Here is a 27,038-nt window from a genome sequence, read left to right as displayed (position 1 = left end):
TTTTATTCCACTCGGCCGTGCTTTGAGCCGGTCGTGTTGTCGTACCATTCACAATGTTCGTCAATCCATTTGCGATAAATATGGCCTTCATTTGGAACTTCCATGCTTGGAAATTTGATCCGTTAAATTTTAATAGACTTCTCAGGTCGATTGAGTCTGCCATCTCTATACACCGGTGTTTTTCGAAGAAAGGAATTACTATGCACGAGTAGCACCACAGATTAATAGACAGATCGCCAAAGGCCTGCCTAAAGAAGAGACCGCCATCTTCGTGCGATAGACTTTGCCCCTTACCGACACACTTTGCCCCTGGTTCGAGTCCGTGCTAAATTTCGTAGACTTGAACCAAAAGACTTTGCCCCTGGTTCGAGTCCGTGCTAAATTTCGTAGACTCGACCAAAAGACTTTGCCCCTGGTGCAAGTCCAGGCTAAATTCGTTTGACATTACCAACAGACTTTGCCCCTGGTGCGAATCCAGGCTAATTAATCATGAGACCAATTTGAGAGATTTGGCTCCCGTTGTGTGTGTGTGTGTGTGTGAGAGAGAGAGAGAGAGAGAAAGAGAGAGAGAGAATATTTTACATATGCATATATATATATAAAATTTATTAAATATAAAAAATATATTTTTTACACATAAAATGTTTTTTTATTGAAATAATCACGATTTTAAATGTGATATAATACAGTGTTCAAAAATTTTTTAATTAAATTTTATTAAAGAAAATTACTTGAAATTTTTTACATTAAGAATTTAAAGGCTCCTTATTCTCTTGTAGAAATTTATCACTACGCCAATTAATCACTTATATTTCGAATATTTAAAATACTATAATATACAGTAATTTAAGTATTCGAAATAAAAGTGATTAATTACTCGAAATAAGTGATAAATTGGCGTTACTAGTAATAAATTTCTATAAGGGTTGAAATAAAGTATAAGAGATAAATAGGCTATATGTGAGCTGTATGCGAAATGTGAGATGTAAGACGCATATTTGTTTGGGAAAAAATTAAATTTCCGTGATCCCCGCGCGCCTTCGATATACGCTACTGAGAGCTCTCTGTAATTGTGTACATCGACAGATTGTTATTGCGTCCACAAGGGCGAAGCGCCGAATTCGGAGAGAGTTTCCGCGTTTTTCAGAAAGAGCGATGTGGCACGGAGTGCGAGTCTGGTACGACGAGCCGTCCGGTCAACACGAGAAGAACAATTGTGATCCGAAGAATAAAAATTACGTATTCTTACTTAGAATAAAGAGACTAGTTCCTGCTATCTATCCTTGCCTATCGACGCAGTCCACAAGAGAGAACTAGGAGATAGCTCCGATAAAAACCAAAGGAGAGCATATACAAAAAATGGTCCTTCGAGCCGGATCTGTGTCGAGAAATTAACGGATGGATTCAAACAAGATACACGTGCAATCAGTACAACTACTTCAAGTGAGCCATTCAACAATTGCGCTACATTCCGAGTAAAGATTTCCGTACGCCAAGGAAGTATTTCGACTCACGTACATACATTCTCCATTTCAACACCGTGTTTACCTTACAAGGTCGAGCTCTGCAAGACAATAGATCGAAATGGACAAGGCAATATTTGCGTTCGATACGAATTTACGTTATTTAACGAACTCAATAACGAATTTCCAAAAACTTGGAGTTGATAATCAAACTCATGCCATCACTAAAGGACGATTTCAACTCTTGCAAAATTACTGGAATAAATGCCAGGAGAATGCCGCTATCATTGAGGCAGTAGCAACCGACGCAAACGCGGCACAGCTTCCCTTCTTCAAGAACAAGCTGCTAGACAAGGCGGAGGTCTCGTACATGCAAGCCTACGACTTCTTTCAAGAAAAACTCGAGGCATTCAACGTCGCTTCAATTTCCATTCCTGTACCAACGGCGGACACAACGACGTCCATCAACGAGATCCGATTGCCGAAGATCAACTTGCCTTCTTTCTCCGGTAATGTAACCGAGTGGCTAACTTTTCGCGATTTGTTTCTTGCGCTCGTTAAAAATCGCCGTTCCATATCGCAAGTCGAGAAATTGCAATATTTATTATCCGCGGTTATTGGCGACGCTGCTAAGTTGATTTCCCATCTTTCTCTAACCGATAGTAATTTCAATGTTGCATGGAAGGAACTCACGAATCGTTACGAAAATCAACGCGTTATTATTGACGCATATTTCAAACGTTTATTTACCATTCCTACTGTTTCGTCTAACGATCTGTTCGGGTTAAAACAATTACGCTCCAATTCATCGGAATCGATAAATGCTCTGCGTGCCTTGAAATGTTCTGTAGATGAATGGGATATGATTTTAGTCTACATTCTTGTACAAAAACTAGACAAATTGACGAGAAAAGATTGGGAAGTCAGCTTAGGTTCAGAGAGGAGATATCCTACGATGGAAAAACTATACGCGTTTCTAGATACACAAATTCGTTCGCTTGAGGCTGTATCCAAGGACGAAGATAACTCGAAGTCCGCAAACGGAAACTCATCCGAAGAGAGTTCCGGTGCTCGCTCGATTCCAAATGCAGCACAAAAAAATAATATAGTGCGTTCTCACCATACAAACACTGCGAGTACGTGCGCTCTTTGTTCCGAAACACATCGTTTAATGCATTGCGAGAAATTTCAAGCGTTAAGCATTTTGCATCGACTAGAGTTTGTTCAAAAAAATAATATATGCAAAAATTGTTTGACCAAAGGTCATTACGTTTCGAATTGTCGCAGTTCCTTTACTTGTTTGAAATGTAAAAGACAACATCATACTTTGTTACACGAGAATTCAAGGTCAAGTTTAACGACAACAACAGACTCTGGACAATGCGATAACGCGTCCAACGTACATTCACACGTGAACGCGGGAGTTAAACCCGTGTTCCTGGCTACCGCACGTGTTTGTATAGGATCAGAAAACGGTCGATATGTTTACACGCGAGCACTGATCGATCAAGGTTCCGATGCCACATTCGTTTCGTCACGAGTCGCTCAAATGTTGAGAGCTCGCTTAATTTCAACACGCGTAAAGGTATCTGGCATCGGTGACACTACGTCTAATTGCGTTCAACATGCCGTCTCTATTTCTATCAGCGCGACTAATAAAAATGATACGATTCTTCATACCAAAGCATTGGTCGTTTCAAAAATTACAGCGTATATTCCACCTCATTTCCAATTACAAGAGATTCCGTTTCTTTCCAAATTGAATCTAGCCGATCCAAATCCAAGCTCAAATGATGCAATCGAAGTACTTCTCGGGGCCGAATTATACGGTTCAATTATGATGGGTGGCTTAATGAAAGCTTCTAACGATGCTACACTTGCGCAAGAAACGATATTCGGGTGGATCATTTCGGGTCCTATTTCAAACCAAAAAGATAGCCAAAGAATTCACGTTCACCAAGCAACTTCTGGCAATCTCGATTTCGAACTCCGACGTTTTTGGGAGCTGGAAGAAATTCCAACGACACACGCTCTCTCAGAAGAAAATCTTCGTTGCAACTTACATTTTCAAGAGACACATATGCGCGATTCTTCAGGGCGCTATGTTGTCCGCTTACCCTTCAAGTCTGGTTCTCCGATAGAGATCGGCGAGTCAAGGTCAGTAGCTACGCGTTCCCTCGCGCAACTAGAGCGACGTTTAGCCAATTCTCGGGAAATTTCAGGGCAATACGTCGACTTTCTTAACGAGTACGAAGAGCTCCGGCATATGCAAAAAATCGAAAACGTGCAACGCTTCTTTCAACCGACGTTTCTACCTCATCATCCAGTTATTCGCGAGGACAATACTACAACCAAACTTCGTGTAGTGTTTAATGCCTCGGCAAATACCTCGAATAACACTTCTTTGAATGACCATCTTATGATTGGTCCAAAGTTACAAGCCGATCTTCCGGCGATTATTCTTCAATGGCGTTTGTACAAATACGTTTTTTCCGCTGATATTCAGCAAATGTTTCGACAAATACAGATTCATTCAGACGATCGCCAATATCAATTAATATTGTGGCGTATGATTCCGAACGAGCCAGTCCATACGTATTCATTAAATACCGTTACTTATGGTACTGCCTGCGCGCCTTATCTCGCCCAACGCGTGCTCAAACAACTTTCAATCGACGAGAGTTCGCGTTTTCCACTAGCTCAAGCAATTTTGCAAAATGAAATATACGTTGACGATGTCCTATCCGGAGGCGATGATAAACCGTCCACGATTAAAAAACGCGACCAATTAATCGGCTGTTTACTAAGCGCAGGCATTTATCTCAGAAAATGGGCCAGCAACGACTTTGAAATTCTACAAGATATAAATCCTGCGAATCACGGTCTAGCAAGTTCCAAGCCTTTCCAAGAAGGTGAACAATTAAAAATACTCGGTATTCATTGGACACCTTGCGATGATAATTTCTCCTTTGAAATAAAATTCCGTCCACCATCTACCGACATTTCAAAACGACAAATCCTTTCGACGATAGCGAAAATATTCGATCCCCTCGGATGGGTGTCTCCGATCACGATATCTCTCAAAATTCTACTGCAAAAACTGTGGAAATTTTCCTACGGATGGGATGATATTCTTTTTGCGGAAATAACAACCGAATGGAATGCTTTTTGCGAAAAGATGTTACACTTGACGACTCTGCAAGTTCCTCGTTGGTTAGGCTTCGAGCGTAACATTCAGTGCTTGCATTTACACGGCTTTTGCGACGCTTCATCTAAAGCCTATGCAGCGGTAGTCTATTCAAAAATTGTCACGAATTCTGGCGATAGTCATGTTCGACTTCTCCTATCAAAAACCAAGGTTGCTCCGATTAAAACGATTTCGATTCCACGACTCGAGCTCTGTGCGGCTCAGCTGCTAGCTCGCTGTATTTCGTTTACTATTGACGCGATGAAATTGCAAAACATTCCTGTGTTTTGCTGGAGTGACTCGACGATCGTATTAGCATGGTTGCAAAAGGCTCCATCAGATTTAAAAGTATTTGTAGCTAACAGAGTGTCTTCTATTCAAACGAAGCTTCCTACGGCGACATGGCTGCATGTGCCAACAGAAGATAATCCCGCGGATTGCGCATCGCACGGCATAAATCCAGCTCAGCTAACGCCTTCAAGTTCCTGGTGGAACGGCCCGGCATGGCTGAAATTTAACGAGGATAATTGGCCAGTTCAATCTACGATAAGTTGCACCGAAGATGATTCCGAATTGAAAGCGTCAAACGCAGTCCACTCGCATCATTCAAATCGAGCGGAACTTTTTGAATCCTTCAATCATATCTCCACGTGGCCACGCTTACTACGGGTCACCGCATACGTCCTTCGGTTCAAGTTTCGAACGAGAGTCCCAGATGTTGCTCAAATTCTCTCTATTTTGCAAGTCGATGAAATAAAAACCGCGCACAGATTCTGGATTAAACAGATGCAAACGGAATACTTTTCAAAAGAAATCGTCGCTTTCAAAGCCAAGACGAGGTTACCAGTTCGATACTCCATCCATTCTCTCGATCCGTTCCTGGATCCCTCCGGTATCCTACGCGTGGGTGGTCGACTTCAAATGTCTGACCTTTCATATGATCGTAAATTTCCGATTCTACTTCCAAAACATTACCTTTCTAAGCTCATTATCGATCAAATTCATAAGGATACACTTCACGGCGGTGTACAATTAATGCTTCGCACGTTGCGAGAACAATATTGGATTCTGGGGGCGCGAAGCATGGTAAAAGGTTGTATCCGCAATTGCGTGGCATGTACTTGTCGGCATCGCGCCATACGTAATCAAGTCCCGTATGGCAAAATGGACGGGACGGAGTTACTTTAAATGTAGGAAGGTCGGCCATAAATTGTACGCCGGCCCCTTCGCGATTCGAGACGCTTCCGGCCGCGGACGCAAGTCGCACAAAACATACATCTCGCTATTTGTTTGTCTCGCTACACGAGCTATCCACTTAGAGCTCGTTCATGATTATTCCACGGCTGCGTTTCTCGCATCTTTCGAACGGTTCGTAGCGCGTCGTGGCATTCCATCCGATCTTTATTCCGACAACGCGACTACCTATCAAGGCGCGGATCGCGAACTTGTTACAGCGATCCGACAGACTCGAGCCGACGTAGATCTGCAGGCGAAGTTCTCGTCAAAGCCAGTTCAATGGCATTTCATTCCGCCTTCTGCCCCTCAGTTTGGGGGCATGTGGGAGGCAGGTGTTAAGAGTGTTAAGCACCACTTGCGACGTATACTTGGTTCCTGCACACCTACGGTCGAAGAGTTCACCACTCTTTTATGTAACATCGAAGCATGTTTGAATTCGCGCCCAATCGCCGCACTTCATGACGATGTAAATTCTTGCAATGCGCTCACACCAGGGCATTTTTTAATTGGTAGTGCCATTAAATCGATTCCGAGTCCGAGTGTCTTACATATCTCCGAGTCACGACTCGATCGATGGCAATTAATGCGTACGAAATACGAGCAATTTTGGAAATTGTGGAGTCTTGACTACTTGAACACCTTGCAGCAGCGTTTTAAATGGCAGAATCGATCTGATGAATTTCGCATAAACGATATTGTTCTAATAAAAAATCCTAATTTACCTCCCTGCAGATGGGAGCTTGCGAGAATCATCGAATGTAAGCCTGACAAGGATGGCTTGGTGCGAGTTGCTCAGGTCAAGACCGCGTCTTCTACTTTTGTAAGACCTATTGTTAAACTTTGTAAATTGCCGGTAAGTCCGGACGGTTCAGCGTAATCTAAATTCTGCAGGTTGTCTCCAATGATTGCAGTTCAATGTGTAAAGATTTACCCCTGACTGTCATTTGAATCCCTTGGCGATTCAACCCGAGGGGTATGTTTGGGAAAAAATTAAATTTCCGTGGTCCCCGCGCGCCTTCGATATACGCTACTGAGAGCTCTCTGTAATTGTGTACATCGACAGATTGTTATTGCGTCCACAAGGGCGAAGCGCCGAATTCGGAGAGAGTTTCCGCGTTTTTCAGAAAGAGCGATGTACACATATTGAAATTTAATTTTTCGATATAACTTTCAAAAATGTACACGAGGTACAAAAAATTAGCTTGGACATTTGTAAGACTTAAAATTGGGATTAATTCTCAATTCTATTAATTAAATTTCGATATAACACACCTTACATCCGCGCACGGCTCACATATAGCCCATTTATTAGTGCAATTTTTAAGTTCCTTATTTTTCAAAGTTCACCTTTTTACGTTATCAAATATTTTTGGTACGTTTTCAAGAATTTTATATTTTTACTTACCGCAGTTTCTTATCCAAATGTAAAATCTTTTATCGCAGTCTATAAAAAATTGAAACAATTTACAATTTTATGATATAATATTATTATTATTACAATTTCTATATATATGCACATCTGTCAAATATCGTGATTTATTTCACATTATTATTATCTATTTTAATAAAAAAAAAAAAAACACTTGCAACAATCAAAAATAAACCGCCTGCCGCGAACGGAAAATGCCAAGAAAGCACGCAATTTCCGCGAATCTCGTAATTTTTTTGAAAAATCAACAATTTCAACGAAATTGTAAATTCTTCAAATCACTGCACAAGTATAATTCACAATAATAATTTTCAGTAACTACGATAAAAAATCGTATACTGAAAACCGCAAACGAAAGTGCAATGAGAGTAAGAGTAAAGTCTGTGATAAAATTAATTGGCAATAGAAAATTAATAATTTTCAAATAGAAAAATTTTGAAATTACCGAGGATTTACAAATAATAAAGTAAAAATATTAAATAATTTATGTTTTCGAATTTTGCTCGCGGAGAGGATCTTTAAAACAAGATTTTTAGAAGAGAGGACCTTTAAAATATAAACAGGCAAAAACGTTGGAAAAATTAAAGCGCGCGTTTAAACAGATAAACGTAATGAAATAGATACGCAATTGTTTTTACTTATCGCTGTAAGCTCACAAGCTTCTGACGTGCTATACACTTTTATATAATATATACAGGGTGTCCGGTAACTAACGGACCAATGATTACGGGCGGATTCTCTGGCCAATTTGGAGACGATTTTTCCTTAGCAAAAATGTTGAGAAGTCAATAATTTTCGAGTTATAAGCGATTGAAAAAAATAGGTTTTTTGAAAACTAAACGTTTTGGAGTTAAAAGTCTAACATAATTACATTCTTCAGTTAATTTCAGGTAGAGTTTACTATAATAAAATTTTAATTTAAGGCTTAGTTATAAAGATACATAATGACAAAGATTGGAAAGTTGTAAAAAATGATGACCTTTTTCGACATTTTCGCTGAGGAAAAATCGTTCCCAAATTGACCAAAGAATCCATTTGTAATCATTGGTCTGTTAGTTACCGGACACCCTGTATATTGGACACGAGTTTCGTTTGTTTCAGATTCTCGAGAATTGAAGTAGGAACATACGAGTATCATATATCGTTTGTGACTTGCCGAATGAAAGCAAGACAGAGAGCGAACGAGATGATGAGCTTAATAGCTCATAATGTTATAAATAAATAAATAAAAAATTATATCCTGACCTACTAGTTATTGAATCTTTTTTTAATAAAATGTTTCATTATTATTATCATCTAAGTCCAAGTCGTTTAATTACTTTTTAGTTTTTTAATAATTAATTTAATTTATTCTAGTCATTTTTATATGAGAAAAATAATATCACGTATACGTTTTATAATGAATTAATATATTTCGGGAACCGAATTATATATTCTTAATAATATAAAAGTGTTCAAAAATTATATTTGACTTTTAATTTTAATTATTTTATAGCAAAGAGTTCCGAAATCTCTTACACACATAATGGGGATTTTTTTCATCCATATAATTCGCAATTAAGTATATATGTTAAGTATTAATTTTAATAAAATAAAAATTAAAATTAAAGGTCAAATATAATTTTTAAACACAAATATATTAAATTAATTATAAAACGTATACCCATGATAGTATTTTTATCGTACAAAAATAATTAGAGTAAATTAAATTAATCATAAAAGATTAAAAATTAATTAAAGAATTTAAACTTATATTTTATATAATAATAATAAAACATTTTATTACGTCAAACCGTCGTGAAATAATTAAATAAAATTTGCTAGTTACGTCAAAGTCAAGTTTTCTAAGCTTATAAAACATTTTATTAAAAAACAGATTCAATAAATATAAGTACATGTTATATATATACTTATATTTATTGAATCTGTTTTTTTTATAAAATGTTTTATTATTATCATATATAATATAAATTATTTAATTATTTTTTTATTTTTTTATGAGTAATTTAATTTATTCTAGTTATTTTTGTACGAGAAAAATACTATCACGGGTATACGTTTTATAACGAATTAAATATATTTATGTTCAAAAATTATATTTGACCTTTAATTTTAATTTTGTATTTTATTAAAATTAATAATTAACATATATACTTAATTGCGAATTATATGGATAAACAAAATCCCTATTATGTGTGTAAGAGATTTTGGAACTCTTTGCTAAAATAATTAAAATTAAAAGTCAAATATAATTTTTGAACACTTTTATATTATTAAAAATATATAATTCGACTCTCGAAATATATTAATTCATTATAAAACGTATACGTATTAGTATTTTTCACATATTAAAATGATTAGAATAAATTAAATTAATTATTAAAAAACTAAAAATTAATTAAACGACTTAGACTTAGATGATAATAATAATGAAACATTTATTAAAAAATAATTATAATAGGTCAGGTTAATATTTTATTTATTTATTTATTTATAACATCATAAAATTCTGTCCTTTCCGAAATACGCGAACGCTACGAAAAGATAAATCTCGTACATGTCGCCGGACGAGTTCATGAGCATGAGACGCTCTTATCTTGGGAACGTATTAATAGTTACTGCATTGATCACTACTACGATATGGCGCTGAAATCAGTGAGAAATGCTGGTCTCTCCTTCATCCAGACCTTTGGCGATCTGTCTATTAATCTGTGGTAGCACTATAGATTTTTCTTGACGAGTCACTGTCTCAGGCGTTGTCTAGGCTCATAACCTCAGAGGATTATGATCGAGTGTAGAGACAGGACACAGTATATATGTATATATATATAGGAAACAATATTTATTCTCCTTCGACGTTAGTGTACATAGAAATACCGCCCGCAAAAGATAAGAAACTAAAAACTGAACTTTAGATTAAAAGAAAAATGAAAAGACGTGACTGCTCACGTGTTGTACGACATCAGCAAGCACGAGGAATGTCGAACATATATACAAAAATAATAAAGAGGAGTTTGGTATCATTTCACAAGTGGTTCCCTCTTTCCTGTATTACTGCGCGCGACATGTATCGACCGAGAGAGTCACTATCGATAGGCGCTCGATAAACTGACATTCTTAACAATTACTACAGCGTTCGAAGACACAAAATAACTAACTTAGTAAACATTTCTATAGTATCGAATGGTACGAAGGGAATACACCGTATAAAAATTTATGTCGTTATTTGCGGACATTCGCACGACTCTCCAACCGAATATTTGTAAGAAGTAAAGACAAGGCAGAGTTGCTTCATCGTATTACCAGTAGAAACATTATAAATCTGGAGGATGAGGTGGTATGTCCTTCATTAAATCAACTACCACAAGTACAACAACATTGCCTCACCCATGCTATAAAAACCAAAACAGATAATAAGGAATATACAAGTGCATTAAATAACGCACTACATATAACCAAATAAATTCAAGATGATGAATATTTAGACTCTAAATCTTTAACTCCAATTTTTTCACCGCCCACACCAGCGATCTCTATGACATGGTGTAAACGTGAGGCAGTGGTGAACGATCATCAGGATAATAGAAATTGAAAAAACAATGTTTGTGTAAATAATTCTTGGTTGTTATAAATACTTTACAATTAAGGAACGCTTTACGAAATATCCCATGCGATAACATTGGTATTTACGCAGCGGATGAGGTACCTCGTATTTGGAGTAAATCCGCAGCTATTATTGCCAATACTGATGACATACAAAATCAGGAAATCACTGGATCGCCATGTATGTTGGAAAAGATAACGTCGGATACTACTTCGATAGCTATGGACTACCACCCATTATCCCGCAACATCTTATCCGATTTAAAAGAAATTGTAAAATTTTACTCTATAACCTTCAACAGTTTTAAAATAATACGTTTGATGTATGTGAACAATTTTGTGTTATGTTTATTCATTTCAAGCGTAATGGTTTCGGTATGCATCGATTTTCCTATATTTTCTCATAAGATTTATCACAAAACAATAAAATAGTACGCGAATATTATAATATGTATATGAAACGTCATCAACAAAATAATAATTCTGTACATAACAAATTCATTGATCGTGGTATTTATAATTGGCGCGTACAAGAATGTTATTCACGAAAATAACGTGTATGTAAATGACGTATCTAATATATGTATTGTATTGTATTGTATGTGGAGACAATAAAAAAAGGAACTACATGAATTTGTTACTATGATCCCCACGAATTATAGAAGCATAATACTACGGTAAATAAAACCATATTTTATAGCATGATCAAATATGCTAGCACTTAGTAGCTACAATGTTTCTCGTATTGATGCACAATCGTGATATTCGTGAATTATTTTCTGAACAGTTAAAATTTATACCAAAAATTATCTTATTACAAAACTTCAATCATATAAATTATCTATAGAATAAACTTCTGGAATATTTAAAAAAAGATCTGAATGTACTTACAAGGAAAGGGTTGGAAGTGTCCCCCTCCGATTTTAATGAGCTTTGAATATGTTGTAGTCTAGATCAAAATAGGAGACACGTATTTTTTTATAAGTGCTGAGTCGACCGTTAAGGGGGTGAAACACCTTCTTGAAAAAAATCGATTTTTTTATTTCTCAGCGAATACCGTCGAAGCGATAAGAGATATAAACAAAAGTTTCAAATAAAAGTTTTATGGTCTTTAATGTACTTCAAAATCATGTAATCAGATTTGTCGAAAATGAAAGGGAGGGGGGGGGAATTTCGAAAAATATGACATTTTGTGAGGCAAATTGTGTGGAACCTTTATCGACGGGTCGTGTGACTGAAGGGACATTCTGAGTCAAAACCATAAGTAAACTGTGTGAAAAACAACTCGCTTTTTCATTCTGTCGCTTGTTCGCTCGACAATTTTAAAAAGATCGGGAAAAATAATTACACGGCAGCTAAAATCCGATCACGAGTGACATCATTGAAGGAAACATAGATACAATACATTCAGAACCACACGGCGCTTCTGCAAGTCATCCCAGAGGACAAGCGCGATGCGGTGGCATACTTCCGGGATCAACTGTTTGACACCCACGAGGATGTCTATCAGAACACTATATTATATGGCCGAGTGTCTCGAGGATATCGAACCGCACGGTGACCCCATCCAGTCATCCAGCCGTGTATCCAGCAACGGTGACTGTATCTCGACCTTTTCTTTGTCGCATTTGCCTCCAATAAAAATCCCCCCGTTTTCCGGAAACTATGACGAGTGGGAAAGTTTCCGCAATCGCTTCACATTGCTCATTATCGGAAATAAGGACCTTATTGCTTTCGCTCGGATGCATTTCCTAGCATCCAATATAACTGGCCGCGCTCTCGAGTCCATCCGAATCATTCCGATCATGGCAGACAATTTCGATGTAGCGTGGAAAATGCTAATTTCACGCTATGAAAATAAAAGGCGATTAATTGAAGTACACGTCTCCGCTCTTCATAATTTGCCTAGTGTTGCGCGCAAAAATGCAGTCGAACTTAATGTGTTACGCGACAAGGCAAATCGCGCTATCACGTCTTTGAAAAACTTAGACCGATCATCCGACGAGATCTTAAATGATATTTTAGTGTGCCGCGTGTCTCAACAACTGGATCATGCTACGCGAAAGGCATGGAAGTTAAAAGGAAGCGACGATACAACAATTCCCACGTATGATGATTTAGATCGTTTTATCACGACTCGCGCTCGTGCTCTCGAGGAATTGACGGCTTCTAATGCGCAAACGCGCTCCCCAAAGATTACGAGTACAACTGCATCAACGATTAACGTCATATGTCTATTGTACAAAGCATCTCATTTTATAAATAAATGTACAAAATTCGTGAAAAAGAGTTTGAGTTAACGAATGGAAATGATCAAACACGCAAATAGATGCTTGAATTGTCTGAGTTCAAAACATTCAGTGCAATCGTGCACAAGCAAATATTCCTGCAGAATATGCCAGAAAAAACATCATTCCATGCTACATATTAACTCGGCTTCTTCTTCAACCGAAAACAGTGCTACATCGCACTCAACCTCTCAATTGGAACCGTTCGATACCGCGGCTGTTACTGCGCTTTGTTCGACCGTTAGGTCCCGACCTTCGGTTCTCCTCGCCACTGCATGTGTAACCTGAGTTCTCACAAAGATAGAAATGTCATCGTCAGAGTGCTACTCGATCAAGGATCAGAAATGATCTTTATCACCGTACGACTTAGCAGCACGTTAAAATTAAAACGCGTAAAAATGCCAATCTCGCTCTCCGGAGTCGGAGGCGTCGATGTGGGAAAATACCGTTAGGCCGCGCAAATCAAAATCTCGCCGGTTAACAAGTCGGTCCCCGTAGTGGCGGCGATTCTTAAATCGTTAACAAACTATTTGCCATTGACTACCATATCGAATGTTTTATGGAATCATTTAGCCGATTTCTCTCTAGCAGATCCCGATCTTCTAAGCTCCGAATCCATTGATGTGATAATCGGAGCCGATTTGTACAGCGAATTGCTGCTCGAAATTCGAAAATGTACTTCCGGTCAACTGAGCGCTCAAAATACGATTCTCGGCTGGATTCTCTCGGGCCGTACGTCAATTCCGTCTTCGCCTCAGCAAATCATCACCGTTTAGCATAGCTCGACTGCGTTGTCTCTCGATCAAGAGCTTCGCAGATTTTGGGAAATCGAATATGTTTCTAATCAAACTCCGTTTACTCCGGAAGAGCAACAATGCGAAAATCATTTTCAATCAACTTATTCGCGAGACTCCGACGGGAGATACATCGTTTGTTTACCCTTCAAAAGAGGACCTCCGATTGAAATCGGTGAATATCATACAATGTAGCGGCACGACTATTTTAATGTATTACAACGACGGTTTGCAACTAATTCCGCATTAAAAACCGAATATACCAAATTCCTAGACAAGTACGAACGACTCGGACATATGTAACGGGTATCACACTCCACGTTAGATTCGAAATGCGTCTATATTTTTCACCATCCAATAATTCGGGAAGACAGTAGTACGACTTAGTTAAGGGGATGCTGGAGTGACGACCGAACTTCGACGGATGGTTTGAGAAGTCTTTTATTTTTTTCCTTTTTTATCAACAAAATATGAGGTTAGATAAACTATAAATCTATGTATTGACTATACGGATTGTTTTTTACCTGAAATTAGAATGCTTTGCACTTTGTTAATATTAATACTTTAATTTGTACAGGAAAAAAATTTATCAATCTGTGTTGTTTCATATTTCTTGATTACAGAATAAAAATTCATAATTCTGTAATCAAGAAATATGAAACTATACAGATTGATAAATCTTTTTCCTGTACAAAAGTATTAATACTAATACTAAACTATTAATACTAAATGCGGAGCATTCTAATTTCGGGTAAAAAACAATCCGTATAGCCAATAAATAGATTTATAGTTTATCTAATCTCATATTTTGTCGATAAAAAAAGGAAAAAAACAAAAGACTTCTCAAATCATCCGTCAGAGTTCGGTCGTCACTCCAGTATTCCCTTAAGAGTCGTTTTTAACACATCTAGCCGCACGACTAACGGAACGTCCTTAAACGATCATTTATTAATTGGCCCTAAATTGCAAAACGATTTAGCAGCAGTTATTCTTCGCTGGCGGCAGTATCGATACGTATATTCCGCTGACATAACAAAGATGTAAAAGCGTACATCGCAATCTTTGTATGCATGGCGACTCGAGCAGTGCATCTCGAAGTTGTTGAGGGATATGCAAATCCTGCCTTTCTAGGCACCTTTTCACGATTTTGCGCTCGACGTGGACTACCGGAAACTGTATATTCCGATAACGGAACCACGTTTGTCGGCGCCGATCACGAATTAGCTGCGGCTTTTCGAGCAGCAATCAAAGATCCGAATTTTCTCAACTATTCGGCATCCCGACAAATTATGTGGAAATTTATCCCACCTTCCGCTCCTCATTTCGGAGATTTGTGGGAATCAGGCATGCCAAGCGTAAAATATCACATGCGTCGTGTACTCGGATCTCATACAATGATGTTTAAAGAATTCAAAACGCTTCTTTGCAATATAGAGGCGTGTTTAAATTTCCGGCCGCTCGCTCCTCTCACTGATTCCATCGACGACTACGAGCCACTTACTCCGGCGCACTTCTCACCGCTTATCCGGAACCTTCGCTATTAGATTTCAACGAAAATCGTTTGATGCGTTGGCAAGTAGTGCGTCAATTAACAGAACAGTTTTGGAAGCTGTGGCAAACCGATTATTTAAACACGCTTCAACAAAGAGTCAAATGGCGTGTAGCAAAAATCAAATTTAAGTTGGATAACTAGTTCTCATCCGCAACCACCAACTCTTACCGTGCAAGTGGGAATTAGGTCGCGTCATTAAGTGTCACCCAGGAGTTGACAATGTCGCGCGAGTCGTGACGGTAAAGACCGCTACATCCGAATATAAACGCTCTATCGTGAAGCTCTGTTTGCTTCCTATCGATATTGAAAGCATGCAAGCGTAACTGAATTGTAAAGCGACTTACTCTGCCGATTTATGTAATTTCTGAAATTCACAGATCCTCCGCCTCGACTCAATACAATTCGTTTTCTTTCCATTAAGCACTTCGAAACTATCGTTTCAAGGCGGGCGATATGTTAAAGTTCGGAAAAATATTTATGCAATATTCTGTGCTGTTGATACTTTTTTTGTGCTCGTTCATTTCTTACATTGTACATCCCATTTTTTTGAATATATATTGTTTCGTCCACATGTTAGCTTAAGTGATTATCGAAAACTTGTTCGCTCTGTTTTGGTTTCATTGTTCCAAACAAGCAACCAATAAACATCACGGTCATAAATCAATCTGTTTCCTGCGGATCTGACAATTATTGTTATTGTATCAGGAGAGTCGTCTACCCGACTCTCGACAAAGTTAGATATCACGCATATTCGAGATTCCCGTCGATCTTCCAAGAATTCCCTTCCGAGAATTTTCGCGATCTTTGCGATATATATATAAGCCAGTGAAAAACGGGAATCCTTCTTCATGTGAGTTAAATCGAGCAAACGCAGCGATTTCGACCAAACGTGAGCTCAGATACTCTTCAAAGTGCGATCGAGGAGAACTTAAAAAAGTTATCAATAAGACTTGTGCATTCGTTATAAAAATTTAATTTTGATAATTAAATACATCATTTTCGTGAACGCGAAAAGACAATGTTCAACTAAGAGTTTTAACAAGGCTCTGTAATATAAATATAAATTTAAAGATATAAGACAGGCAGTAAGAGCCAACTCACGGATGACAGTGCGTTATCCTAACGAAACTAAATTTTTCGTTAGGATTAAGTATCTGTGCACAAGGCACCAAATTTTACTTGGTCACGGCCAAGATTTAAAATATGAAATAATCTCATATTTGAGATTTAATTTCAATAACCCTAAATCTTGGCCGTGACCAAGTAAAATTTGGTGCCTTGTGCACAGATACTTAATCCTAACGAAAAATTTAGTTTCGTTAGGATAACGCACAATGTTCAATTTATGCTCTTCCTTACAAGTTTCTCTCTCAGTAACATCAATTTCTTGCTGATTTTCTCCTTCTCTGCGTCTTAGCTGCGTTCCTATCTCTCCCGACTTTGAACTCAAGCTCTTTCTCTTCCGGTCTCAACGCCTGTCTCGTTCTCGTCCTTCCGCTCTGCCTCTCGCTCTCTCGGAGCAAACCAGCGCCTCAATTTGCGTGCGACGAAAAAATCGCCCGTACGCAAAGACAAGAAACAGCCCTTTTTTTCGTTCGTTAAATCGGGTGTAAGGAAACTGTTTAATGCTATGCTAATCAAAAAATGCCCCGGTGTAATATATGAAAAATCGTTTGGATCTTTGCTTAACGGCATAAGCGGTCGTTCATTACCGCTTCGATTTCGCATAAAACTGTTCGTGCTTCTTCTAATGTTAAGTTCGCATTATCCATTACTTGATATAAATGAAAGTTTGCAGATTTAACGGCCGCTTCCCATAGGCTTGCTCCGACAAGGGTAGTACCGTTACCTGAATATAAGTATGTTGGTTTGCCTCTACGCAAAATAAACCGCTTAAATGCCGCCAAAAACGCATCGGTGCACGGCCTTCGTTGAAAAACATAAATATGGAAATGTAAGCCTTATGCATTTTTGCATTGCGTCGCTTGCCCTCTTTTAAAGATATCGGACCGGCATAATCTAAATCTGTAAATTCAAACGGCCTGGACAGAGTTATTTAATTTTTTGGCAAATTCGCCATTAATGCCTGTGATGCAATCGGTTTACATTTAAAACAAATAATACATTTTCTCAAAATCTTGTGTGTTACCGATCACATTGCCAAGGGCCAAAATTGTTGACGCACCGTGCACATCATGACCTGTAGACCCGCATGCATATTCCGCAAGTGTTTTTTTTCTATAAGAAACGTGGCGAGGCGATCCTTTGGCAGTAGCATCGGATGGCGAGCTTTATATGGCAATGCAGAATTTCGCAATCTGCCTCCGACTCTAATAATTTTGTCGTTGTCGAGAAACGGCGCCAGGGATAAAATTTTACTTGAACTAGTTATCCGATTCTCGCTCATAGCGCAATATTCCGCTCGAAACGCTTCCCTTTGTGTGACTCTGACTAACGTTCGCAACGCTGTTGTATCGCAATGAGACATGGCCACCTTGTCATATCTAACTTGATGTGTCTTAATAAAACGCAAGCAATATGCTATGATTCGCAATATTTCGATACTTGAGTATTTATCTAATAATTTTAAAATAGTTGGCCACTCAATAACCGTCACCGTCGTAGCTATTTTTTTTTGTTCGGGGTTCTCCGCTGATATTTTGGCGATTTTCTTGGTCGGCCAACGCGCCGTTCCGAGAAACAACGGCCCGTTCCATCACATCGAGTATTCGACGAGTTCTGATAGATTAATCCCCCGCGTCCGCCGGATTCTCTGCCGATGGTACATGACACCATTCTAATCCTTTCGTCAGTTGCTGTATCTCGCCGACGCGGTTAGCTACAAATGTCGTCCACCTATGTGCGGACGACGATGTAGGCTATGCCGATACCAACACCGTACTCCGTTACCGACCGACCAGGTCGTCAGGCGAGTAGTTACGACAAGTAACGCACAAGAAAAGACGTGCATCAGAGACAAGATTATTCACGGCTCGTCCATTGTAAAGTACAGACGTTAAATACAAGTTATCTTTAATTACAATACTCACAGTGCTCAAATTCATTTCCCTCTGATTATCGGATATTGTGGGCATCCACGTCAAAGCAAGTAAACATAGACTTGACCCCACAATTGGTGACCCCGACGTTCGTCAAGCAAATAAAGGACGAAGAAATACGCAGAGCACAGAAAGAGAAGTCTTGGATATCCTAGCCGTAAGAAGCGCAAGAGCCGATTCAATCCCACATACACTCGAGATCATATCCAAAACCATCCCGTATTGAAGCTCATCAAGGAAACGGCGACCCGATTCGAGCTACGATCAGAGAGGGGCTATCGAGCAGGACCCGCGAACCATCACACGGCCAAGACCATTTTGGATTTCATCATCCTTCGATCGAGATCATTTTCCGGACAGCGGCCATCTTTTCGCCCCGCTGACGAGTCTATCTCTCCCAGACAACTGGCCTGACAGAATCCACGACAACGACTCACGCGAGCGTAAAGTAAGTCCGTTCCGACTATCGCGGGCAATTCCTCGTATCGTTACACGTCTCGAACATAATTTGCGCAACTCTTAGCTCGTGTCGTTGCGTCGCTTTGACGCGTACAATACATGTAGTTAGAGCATGATGTCGTCACCGGATCAGTCAGACGGCGCCGACGCGCAGATTAACTCATACCGCGTGCCGAAAATTCCGCCATTTTGGCGCCATAATTCTAAAACATGGTTCGCGCAAGTCGAAGCGACATTTCGAGTGGCAAATTGTAAAATAGATCGCACCAAAGCCGATTACCTAATAAGCGCGTTGGAGAGCGAGGTCGTCGAGCATGTCAGTGATCTCATTACGTTAGATCCCCCTCCCGAGAATTTCTATCAAATCATTAAAGAACGAGTTTTGTCAGTGTTCTCGGTATCACCGGAAGCGCGCCTGCGACAGCTATTGAAAGGCCAGGCGCTCGGTGAGAGAAAACCGTCGCATCTTCTTAATCATATGCGTCAGCTAAACGGCGGCCAATGCAGCGCGTCAGTTTTGAAATCACTTTTTTTAGAACAATTGCCGGAATCTCAGAGAGCAATCCTCGTAGCGATGAATGAACCGGACCTTCAAAAAATCGCGGAAATCGCAGACAAGATAGCTGACATCAGCAATCAGGATTTGGCAATAGAGCCCATACAAGCAAAGGAGCGCAAGCCTAAAACGCGCGGCGGCGGTAATCGAAACGTTCAGCCTGACATCGCGAGTCAACTATCAGAATTGCTTAAACGCGTTAATCGAAAATAAAATGGCAAAACGCAGACGAGAACGTCCTACCTCGCGTCTGCGTACCAATTCTAAGCAACGCGACGAAAAAAATCCGACGCCAAACCGGGCTTATGTTTCGCGCATAAAAAATACGGCCTCAACGCGAAGGTCTGCCATAAACCGTGTACCTGGAAAGAAACAGAAGCGTTGGAAAACTAAATACACCTTCTCGATTTGAGGCGGTCGAAAAGGGTGGAACTCGGTATAATCGTCTCCACGTTCACAATCGTATTTCTGGTCATCGTTTCCTAATAGATACGGGCGCAGAAATATCGGTTTTAGCCGCCTCCCCCGAGCAGAGAAAAGCTCCTTCAGAACTCAAGCTGTTCGCCGCAAATAATACACGCATCGACACGTTCGGCGAGCGTCGTCTCACATTAGATCTCGGCCTCCGCCGAGCAATTACGTGGAATTTTCGTTTAGCAGTCGTCCCAATCTCCATAATCGGCGCGGATCTTTTAAAACATTACGGGTTAGATGTTAGTCTGAGTAGGCGTCGTCTTACTGATAGCACTACCAAATTGTTCACTAATGGCAGTATTAGTACCGTTCCGAACTTATGTCTTTCTACGATAGACCATTCAAATAGTTTCGCAAACATCCTCGCGGAATTCCCAGAAATCACCGGTGTTTTGCAACAGATCTGTAAAAAATCCAGCGGCGTTGAACACCATATTCTTACAAACGGTTTCCCCACTGCAGAACGTCCTCGTCGTTTGGCACCGGACAAATTAAAAGCTGCTAAAGCCGAGTTCAAAAACCTCATTGAACTAGGAATTTGTCGGCCGTCTAGCAGCCCATGGGCTAGTCCAATTTATCTAGTTCGAAAAAAATCAGGTGAATGGCGTGTATGCGGCGATTATCGGCGATTAAACGCCGTAACAATTCCGGATAAATACCCAGTGCCACATTTACACGATTTTTCTGCAAATTTACAGGGCAAGAAAATTTTTTCTTCCATCGATCTTCTCAGAACGTACCATCAAATAACTGTAGCAGACGAGGACATACAAAAAAATGCGGTCATTACCCCTTTCGGCTTATTTGAATATGTTTCAATGACATTCGGTCTTTGCAATGCCGCTCAAACATTTCAACGGTATATTCATCGCGCACTCAAAGATCTCGACTTCGTTTTCGCGTACATAGATGATATTCTTATAGCTTCCTCGTCAGCAAAGGAGCACAAGAAACATCTTCGCACAGTTTTTCGTAGACTTAAGGAGTTCGGATTATTCATAAACCCTGTTAAATGCAGATTAGGCGTAGAAGAGATAACCTTTCTGGGACATCTTATCAACCCACGTGGTTTCAGACCTACCACGGAGAAGGTCACGGCGATTCAAAATTTCCCTAAGCCACACACAATCGCAAAATTACGACGCTTCCTAAGAATGTTAAATTTTTATAGACGTAGTCTTCCGCACGCCGCAAACGTACAAGCTCCGCTCCACGCGTTCTTGTTGGATTCGCGTAAAAATGACAAACGCGAAATAGCGTGGACTTCGGAAGCTGAAACTGCATTCGTAAAGTCCAAACAGGACCTAGCAAATGCAGCGTTACTAAGTCATTCATCCGACACTGCTGAAACGCGCACAGTTACAGACGCGTCGAACACTGCGATGGGAGCCGTCCTCGAACAAAAACTATTCGATTCGTGAAAACCACTCGCGTTCTTCTCGCGCAAGTTTACCCCAGCTCAACAGAAATACAGCGCGTACGATAGCAAACTGACAGCAGTTTATGAAGCAATTAAATTTTTCAGACATTTTCTGGAAGGTCGCCCATTCAAAATTTTAACAGTCCATAAACCTTTAATTTACGCGTTTAACCAACGATCCGACAAAGCCGCGCCTAGGCAAATACGACAATTGTCCTTTATCGCGCAATTCACTACTGTCATAGAATACCTACCAGGCGATAACAACACGGTAGCAGACATCTTATCATGTATAGAAGCCGTACGTCTTCCCGTGGAAGTTGAACTAGTCGACTTAGCAAATCAACAGGCCCAAGATGACGAGCTCAAACATTTGCTCAAGTCCGATAATTGTTCTCTCAAATTTAAAAAACTAATTTGGGGAACGTCTCACACAGAATTATACTGTAAAATGTCAAGTGAAGCTATCCGTCCGTACATCCCAGCATCGATTAGAAAGTGAGTTTTTGACATGTTCCACGACCCCGCGCATCCGAATGCGAAAGTCACCGATCGTATAATTCGTCAGCGTTATATTTGGCCTAATTTACACCGCGACGTCGCGGAATGGGCTCGAGCGTGCGTACACTGCCAACAATGTAAAACTACACGGCACGTTAAACAAACCCCCGCGCATTTCATCGCTCCTGACGCGCGTTTCGATCACGTGCACATGGACATTATAGGCCCCCTGCCTACATGTCAAAACTATAAATACTGTTTAATTTTTATAAATCGCTTTTCACGCTGGCCGGAGGCTATTCCTCTCCGCGAAATATCAGCGAAGACAGTGGCACAAGCGTTCTTCGATAATTGGATTGCGCGATTCGGCGCGCCACGAATCCTTACTACAGATCAAGGCGCTCAATTCGAGTCACAACTCTTTTCCGCTCTGTTATCTCTCGCGGGTTGTAAACAAATCCGTACTACGGCGTACCACCCAGCCGCGAACGGCTTAGTTGAAAGGTGGCACCGTACGCTAAAAGCAGCCATTATGTGTCATGACACCCCCGACTGGGTTAGCGTGCTTTCGACAGTTTTACTCGGTTTACGCACCCACGTACGTTTAGACACCGGCGCTTCGCCAGCGGAATTCATTTATAGTACAACCTTGCGCGTGCCAGGTGAATTTTTCTTACACGACGACTTCACTTCTGAACCACAAATCTTTGTTGAAGATTTCCGTCAATACATGCGTCAATTGAAACCCATTCCTGTAACACACCATACTAAAAAACGCCCATTTCGCTTTAAGGACTTATACTCATTTACTCACGTGTTCTTGCGCTGCGACGCGGTCAAAAGACCCCTTGAACGACCGTATACCAGCCCATTCAAAGTTCTAAAACAAGACTCCGATCAAGTCTTTACGCTTGAAATCCACGGCAAACCTCAGTCGGTTTCCGTCGAAAGGCTCAAGCCTGCACACTTCTTATGTGACAATACTAGCGTACCTGTTGTAGAGGACACTCCGCAATCTACCGATGTATATAAAACACTACCAAAGGCTTATTCTGGTCCAAGGAAACAAATAGCTTTTAAGTTATCATAAACGTTATACACCGCAAATTTTATTTTTGTTTTCAACGCACGCGCGCAATTAATTTTAAGCGTTCAGTCATTGTAAACGCGTCTAATTTAAGCATAGCAATTACGTCAAGCGCGCCTAGTTTTAAGCTTAGCAGTAAGAATATTGTAACCATCGACTCTTATCTACCCTCATGAAAAGGTTGCGTATTATATTTATATGGCGTTTTCACTTAGAGGGGAGTATTGTAGGCTATGCCGATACCAACACCGTACTCCGTTACCGACCGACCAGGTCGTCAGGCGAGTAGTTACGACAAGTAACGCACAAGAAAAGACGTGCATCAGAGACAAGATTATTCACGGCTCGTCCATTGTAAAGTACAGACGTTAAATACAAGTTATCTTTAATTACAATTCTCACAGTGCTCAAATTCATTTCCCTCTGATTATCGGATATTGTGGGCATCCACGTCAGAGCAAGTAAACATAGACTTGACCCCACAACGACATCCATTGTAGCGCCACCATGGAGTCCGACCATAGTACCACTCTTACCGACGACAAGTCGATCAAAGATTGGATTTTCTCGATCAATCTGGCTAACAACAACGCGACGCTCAATTCCAATCGTGGTATGGAGATCGTTTTCAGCGGTGCGACTCGCGATTTAGTTGTTAATAATTCGACTCGATAGCAACCATAGTCCGATTCTCAGCGCATATAAACGCATGTTCTGTAAGCGCGCTCGCTAGCGTCGTAGAACCCGTGTATTTGAAGGCTTTGTGCGTCAATCCCGAATCCTACCTACCGCGGTACTCTTAATTTGTTTAAAAGCGGCAATTGATGCCTCAGTCTTAGCCATCTTTCATGAATGTGCTCTGACAACAATTTATCCCAATTGACTCCGTACTGTTAAACGTCCTGAAAAATTATTTTAGCCACGACGGTTTTCGGGTCTAATAAACCTAACGGATCAAACAGACTCGCGATTTCCGCTATATCGATTCCGATAATATTGTTCATTTTGTAATGGACTCACGCAATGATCTTTGATTATACTCGAATCGAAATTCGTCTGACGGTTCCCATATAATTCCGAGAATCTTATTTCCGGTATGTCTATTCAGAATCCTTGTCCCTGTATTGACCTTCCGTATTAAATCCGTGCAATTGGACGACTATTTAAGCAGTTCGAAGTGACCGAGCTTCAATGATTTAATCACTTCTTCCCGAATGCGTTTTATTCTGTTTTTGGTGTCTGCTCCAGTGAGCAAATCGTCCACGTAAAAATCCTGAAGCGCGCATTTTGCTCCGACGGGTATTCCGCGGCGTGCTCCCGCGCCAGATGCTGAAGGCACCTTGTCGCGAGGAACAGCGCTGAGCTAGTTCTGTACGTTACTGTCAGCAGCTCATATATCAATCGGCGCGCTCAAATCACTCCGTCATAATATACGCTGCAATCTGCTTCGTAAGTTATCGATCAATATCTGTCAATACATTTTTTCTACGTCTGCGGTGAACGCGTATGCAAACGTGCGAAAACGCAATAATATTGAGACTAAATCTTGCTGTATAGTCGGCCTGATCATCAACACGTCATTCAAGGAGATCCCTGTGCTACTCTTACACGACGCGTCGAAAACCACGCGTAATTTGGCATCACGACCCTCACCCTTTATAACACCATAGTGCAGTAAATAGATCGCGACTTCCTCCTCACAATCATGCGAAGAAGTCTGCCGCACGTGTCTTAATCTCTCATATTCACGTAAAAATTCTATATACGAGACCCTGAAGGCTGGTTCACGTTGCAAGCGTCTCTCTAAATTATGAAAACACTTCAAGGCTATGTCCCTCAAATCGCCGATTTGACACAACACGTCCTCCCTTACCAGCAATCTGACTATATATCTACCTTGCTCATTGGCTGACACATTTTTCATGAAGTGCGTCTCACACGCCCGTTCTTCCATCGTACATGCATTATTATTGTTTGTTATTTTCTCTACTCGCCAAAAATTGTTCACTCTCATGCAAGTCTGTCTCGTTTACAGCAACATGTAATGCGTTTGCTCGATTCAACAGCTGTGAGGCACCAACAAGTCCCACAATAATCCACTCCAACAATGTTTTTTGTAAAATTGGATGTTCCAATGTTGCCCCTATCTGACTTACGCACAAGAGTCTCCAAAATAAATCCGCTCTGATAAGCATATTGATAGTTGCCAATACGTTAAACCGTGAGTCTGCTAACACGAGACCCGTTCGCAATTTGAACGTTCGGCACGTGATAGTAGTTGCGGGAATCCTATCCGTGATCCAATCCACAACCACGCATTCCATGCGCGTTGCGAACGAATTCACGCGTGAGCGGATATTTATTCCGGCGAGTCGATTCGATGCTGACAATGTTCCATTTACTCCCGAGACAGAGATATTCACCGGGCGAGATTCTACTTGTAATAATTCGAGAAGGCCGCTCGATATGAAACTGACCTGTGAACTTGAGTCGAGTAAAGCCCGACGAGCCCTTTTTTATCTAAAACGTGGATAACTGCCGTCGACAACAAAACGTCGCAAACATCCCGATTCATAGTCGCATGCATGCTCGTGGCGGTGCAGCCTGACATTTCGGACAGATGCGTCGACGCCGAAGCGCCTTCAGTATTTTTTATCTCTACCTTTGAACGTTGTAAATGCAATAACGTGTTGTGCTTCAATCCGCAAGTCTTGCAGCCGCCCAACATACATTTATTCACTGTGTGCGTTGTGACACGCAAACAATTAAGGCACAGATCCCGACGCCGTATCTTGGCGATTCGTCGATCGACGGAAATCGACGAACTCCTTGCATGCATAAATAGCTCACCGGCGCAATAATTACATCTGCCGCGAATCATTGTCACACATGCCGTCGAACGCTTGTTGTTGATGTGACGTTGCGAACGCATATCCATTCGACCGGACGTATTTCTGATTCCCTTCTCTACCGATTCTAATATTTGGCCGTGGTGCGCAATAAACTCTAAGAATTGTTTTAAGGTGAGTAATTCAGAGTCCTTGAGTGAGGCGTGCCATTCGCGAGACGTGACGGAATCTAGTTTCGAACTCAAACTGTGAATTAATAAATTGTCCCAAGAATCAGCCGGGTGATCTAGCGCACTTAATGCTTTCACGTGTCTTGCTATGCCATTTAACATCCGCCGCAGCTCGTTCGCATTTTCTTTAGTCATTGCCGAAAGTTCGAGTATTGCCTTTATATAAGCCTGAACAACATGTTTGTTCTTCTTCTTCTTCTTCACGATTTAGTGGTCTATATAAATCAGACTTAGCTTTTCCTTGCCGGCCATAAGTTTTAATTAGGTCCACAATGGACCAAAAAGGAAAAAAATTTTTCAGACGAAACACGTCTGAACACGTCGACGAACGCCAACGGACTCAACATGTTTGTTGTTATATCGTTCTTTCAATAGGCTCCAAGCCGTAAATTCGATCCGATATCTCCAACGGTCTGATAATATTTATCGCTTCGCCGGTCAAGGACACTCTGAGATATTAAATGTTCGTTAACGTGTCATTGTTATGAATTATTGCCATAAATGTATCACAAAATGGAAACCACTCATCATATTTACCACAGAATGCAAATTTAATTCGGCAAGAGAGACGTGTGCGATTGAATACGATTTGGAGCGAGTATGACGAATTGCAGTCGCGGATCGAAACGATTGACGAGCAGGAGGCGACCGACCGAGCCACTTTCGAGGATTCTTTTTACGCGATGTGCGCTCGGATTCGGCATTTGACGCGACCTGTTCCGGTGCTTTCCGAAACTAGTTCGAAACTAGATCCCGTCACGTCTCGCGAATGACACGCCTCACTCAAGGACTCTGAATTACTCACCTTAAAACAATTCTTAGAGTTTATTACGCACCACGGCCAAATATTA

The 27,038-nt window shown here is 40.5% G+C and overlaps 4 protein-coding genes across 4 annotated transcripts; 3 read left to right on the top strand and 1 right to left on the bottom strand.

Moving 5' to 3' along the window:
- The first annotated feature begins 1,584 nt into the window (after positions 1-1,584).
- LOC146719632 (uncharacterized) lies at positions 1,585-5,838 on the top strand. The gene has a single exon (XM_085489932.1). It carries the CDS (start codon positions 1,585-1,587, stop codon positions 5,836-5,838), a length of 4,254 nt encoding a protein of 1,417 aa, XP_085346058.1.
- A 367-nt stretch (positions 5,839-6,205) lies between these two features.
- Positions 6,206-6,763, top strand: LOC146719631 (uncharacterized). Its single transcript, XM_085489931.1, has one exon. It carries the CDS (start codon positions 6,206-6,208, stop codon positions 6,761-6,763), a length of 558 nt encoding a protein of 185 aa, XP_085346057.1.
- An 8,307-nt stretch (positions 6,764-15,070) lies between these two features.
- LOC146719630 (uncharacterized) lies at positions 15,071-15,544 on the top strand. The gene has a single exon (XM_085489930.1). It carries the CDS (start codon positions 15,071-15,073, stop codon positions 15,542-15,544), a length of 474 nt encoding a protein of 157 aa, XP_085346056.1.
- Positions 15,545-24,579: 9,035 nt separating this feature from the next.
- LOC114934493 (uncharacterized) lies at positions 24,580-25,062 on the bottom strand. Its single transcript, XM_029307143.1, has one exon. It carries the CDS (start codon positions 25,060-25,062, stop codon positions 24,580-24,582), a length of 483 nt encoding a protein of 160 aa, XP_029162976.1.
- Between the last annotated feature and the right edge of the window lie 1,976 nt (positions 25,063-27,038).

The sequence above is a fragment of the Nylanderia fulva genome, unplaced genomic scaffold (genome assembly GCF_048542155.1).
Source record: "Nylanderia fulva isolate GAGA-0341 unplaced genomic scaffold, ASM4854215v1 Scaffold91, whole genome shotgun sequence".
NCBI lineage: Eukaryota > Metazoa > Arthropoda > Insecta > Hymenoptera > Formicidae > Nylanderia > Nylanderia fulva.
Note: the sequence above shows the minus strand (reverse complement) of the source record. Positions and strands in the feature narration are given on the sequence as shown.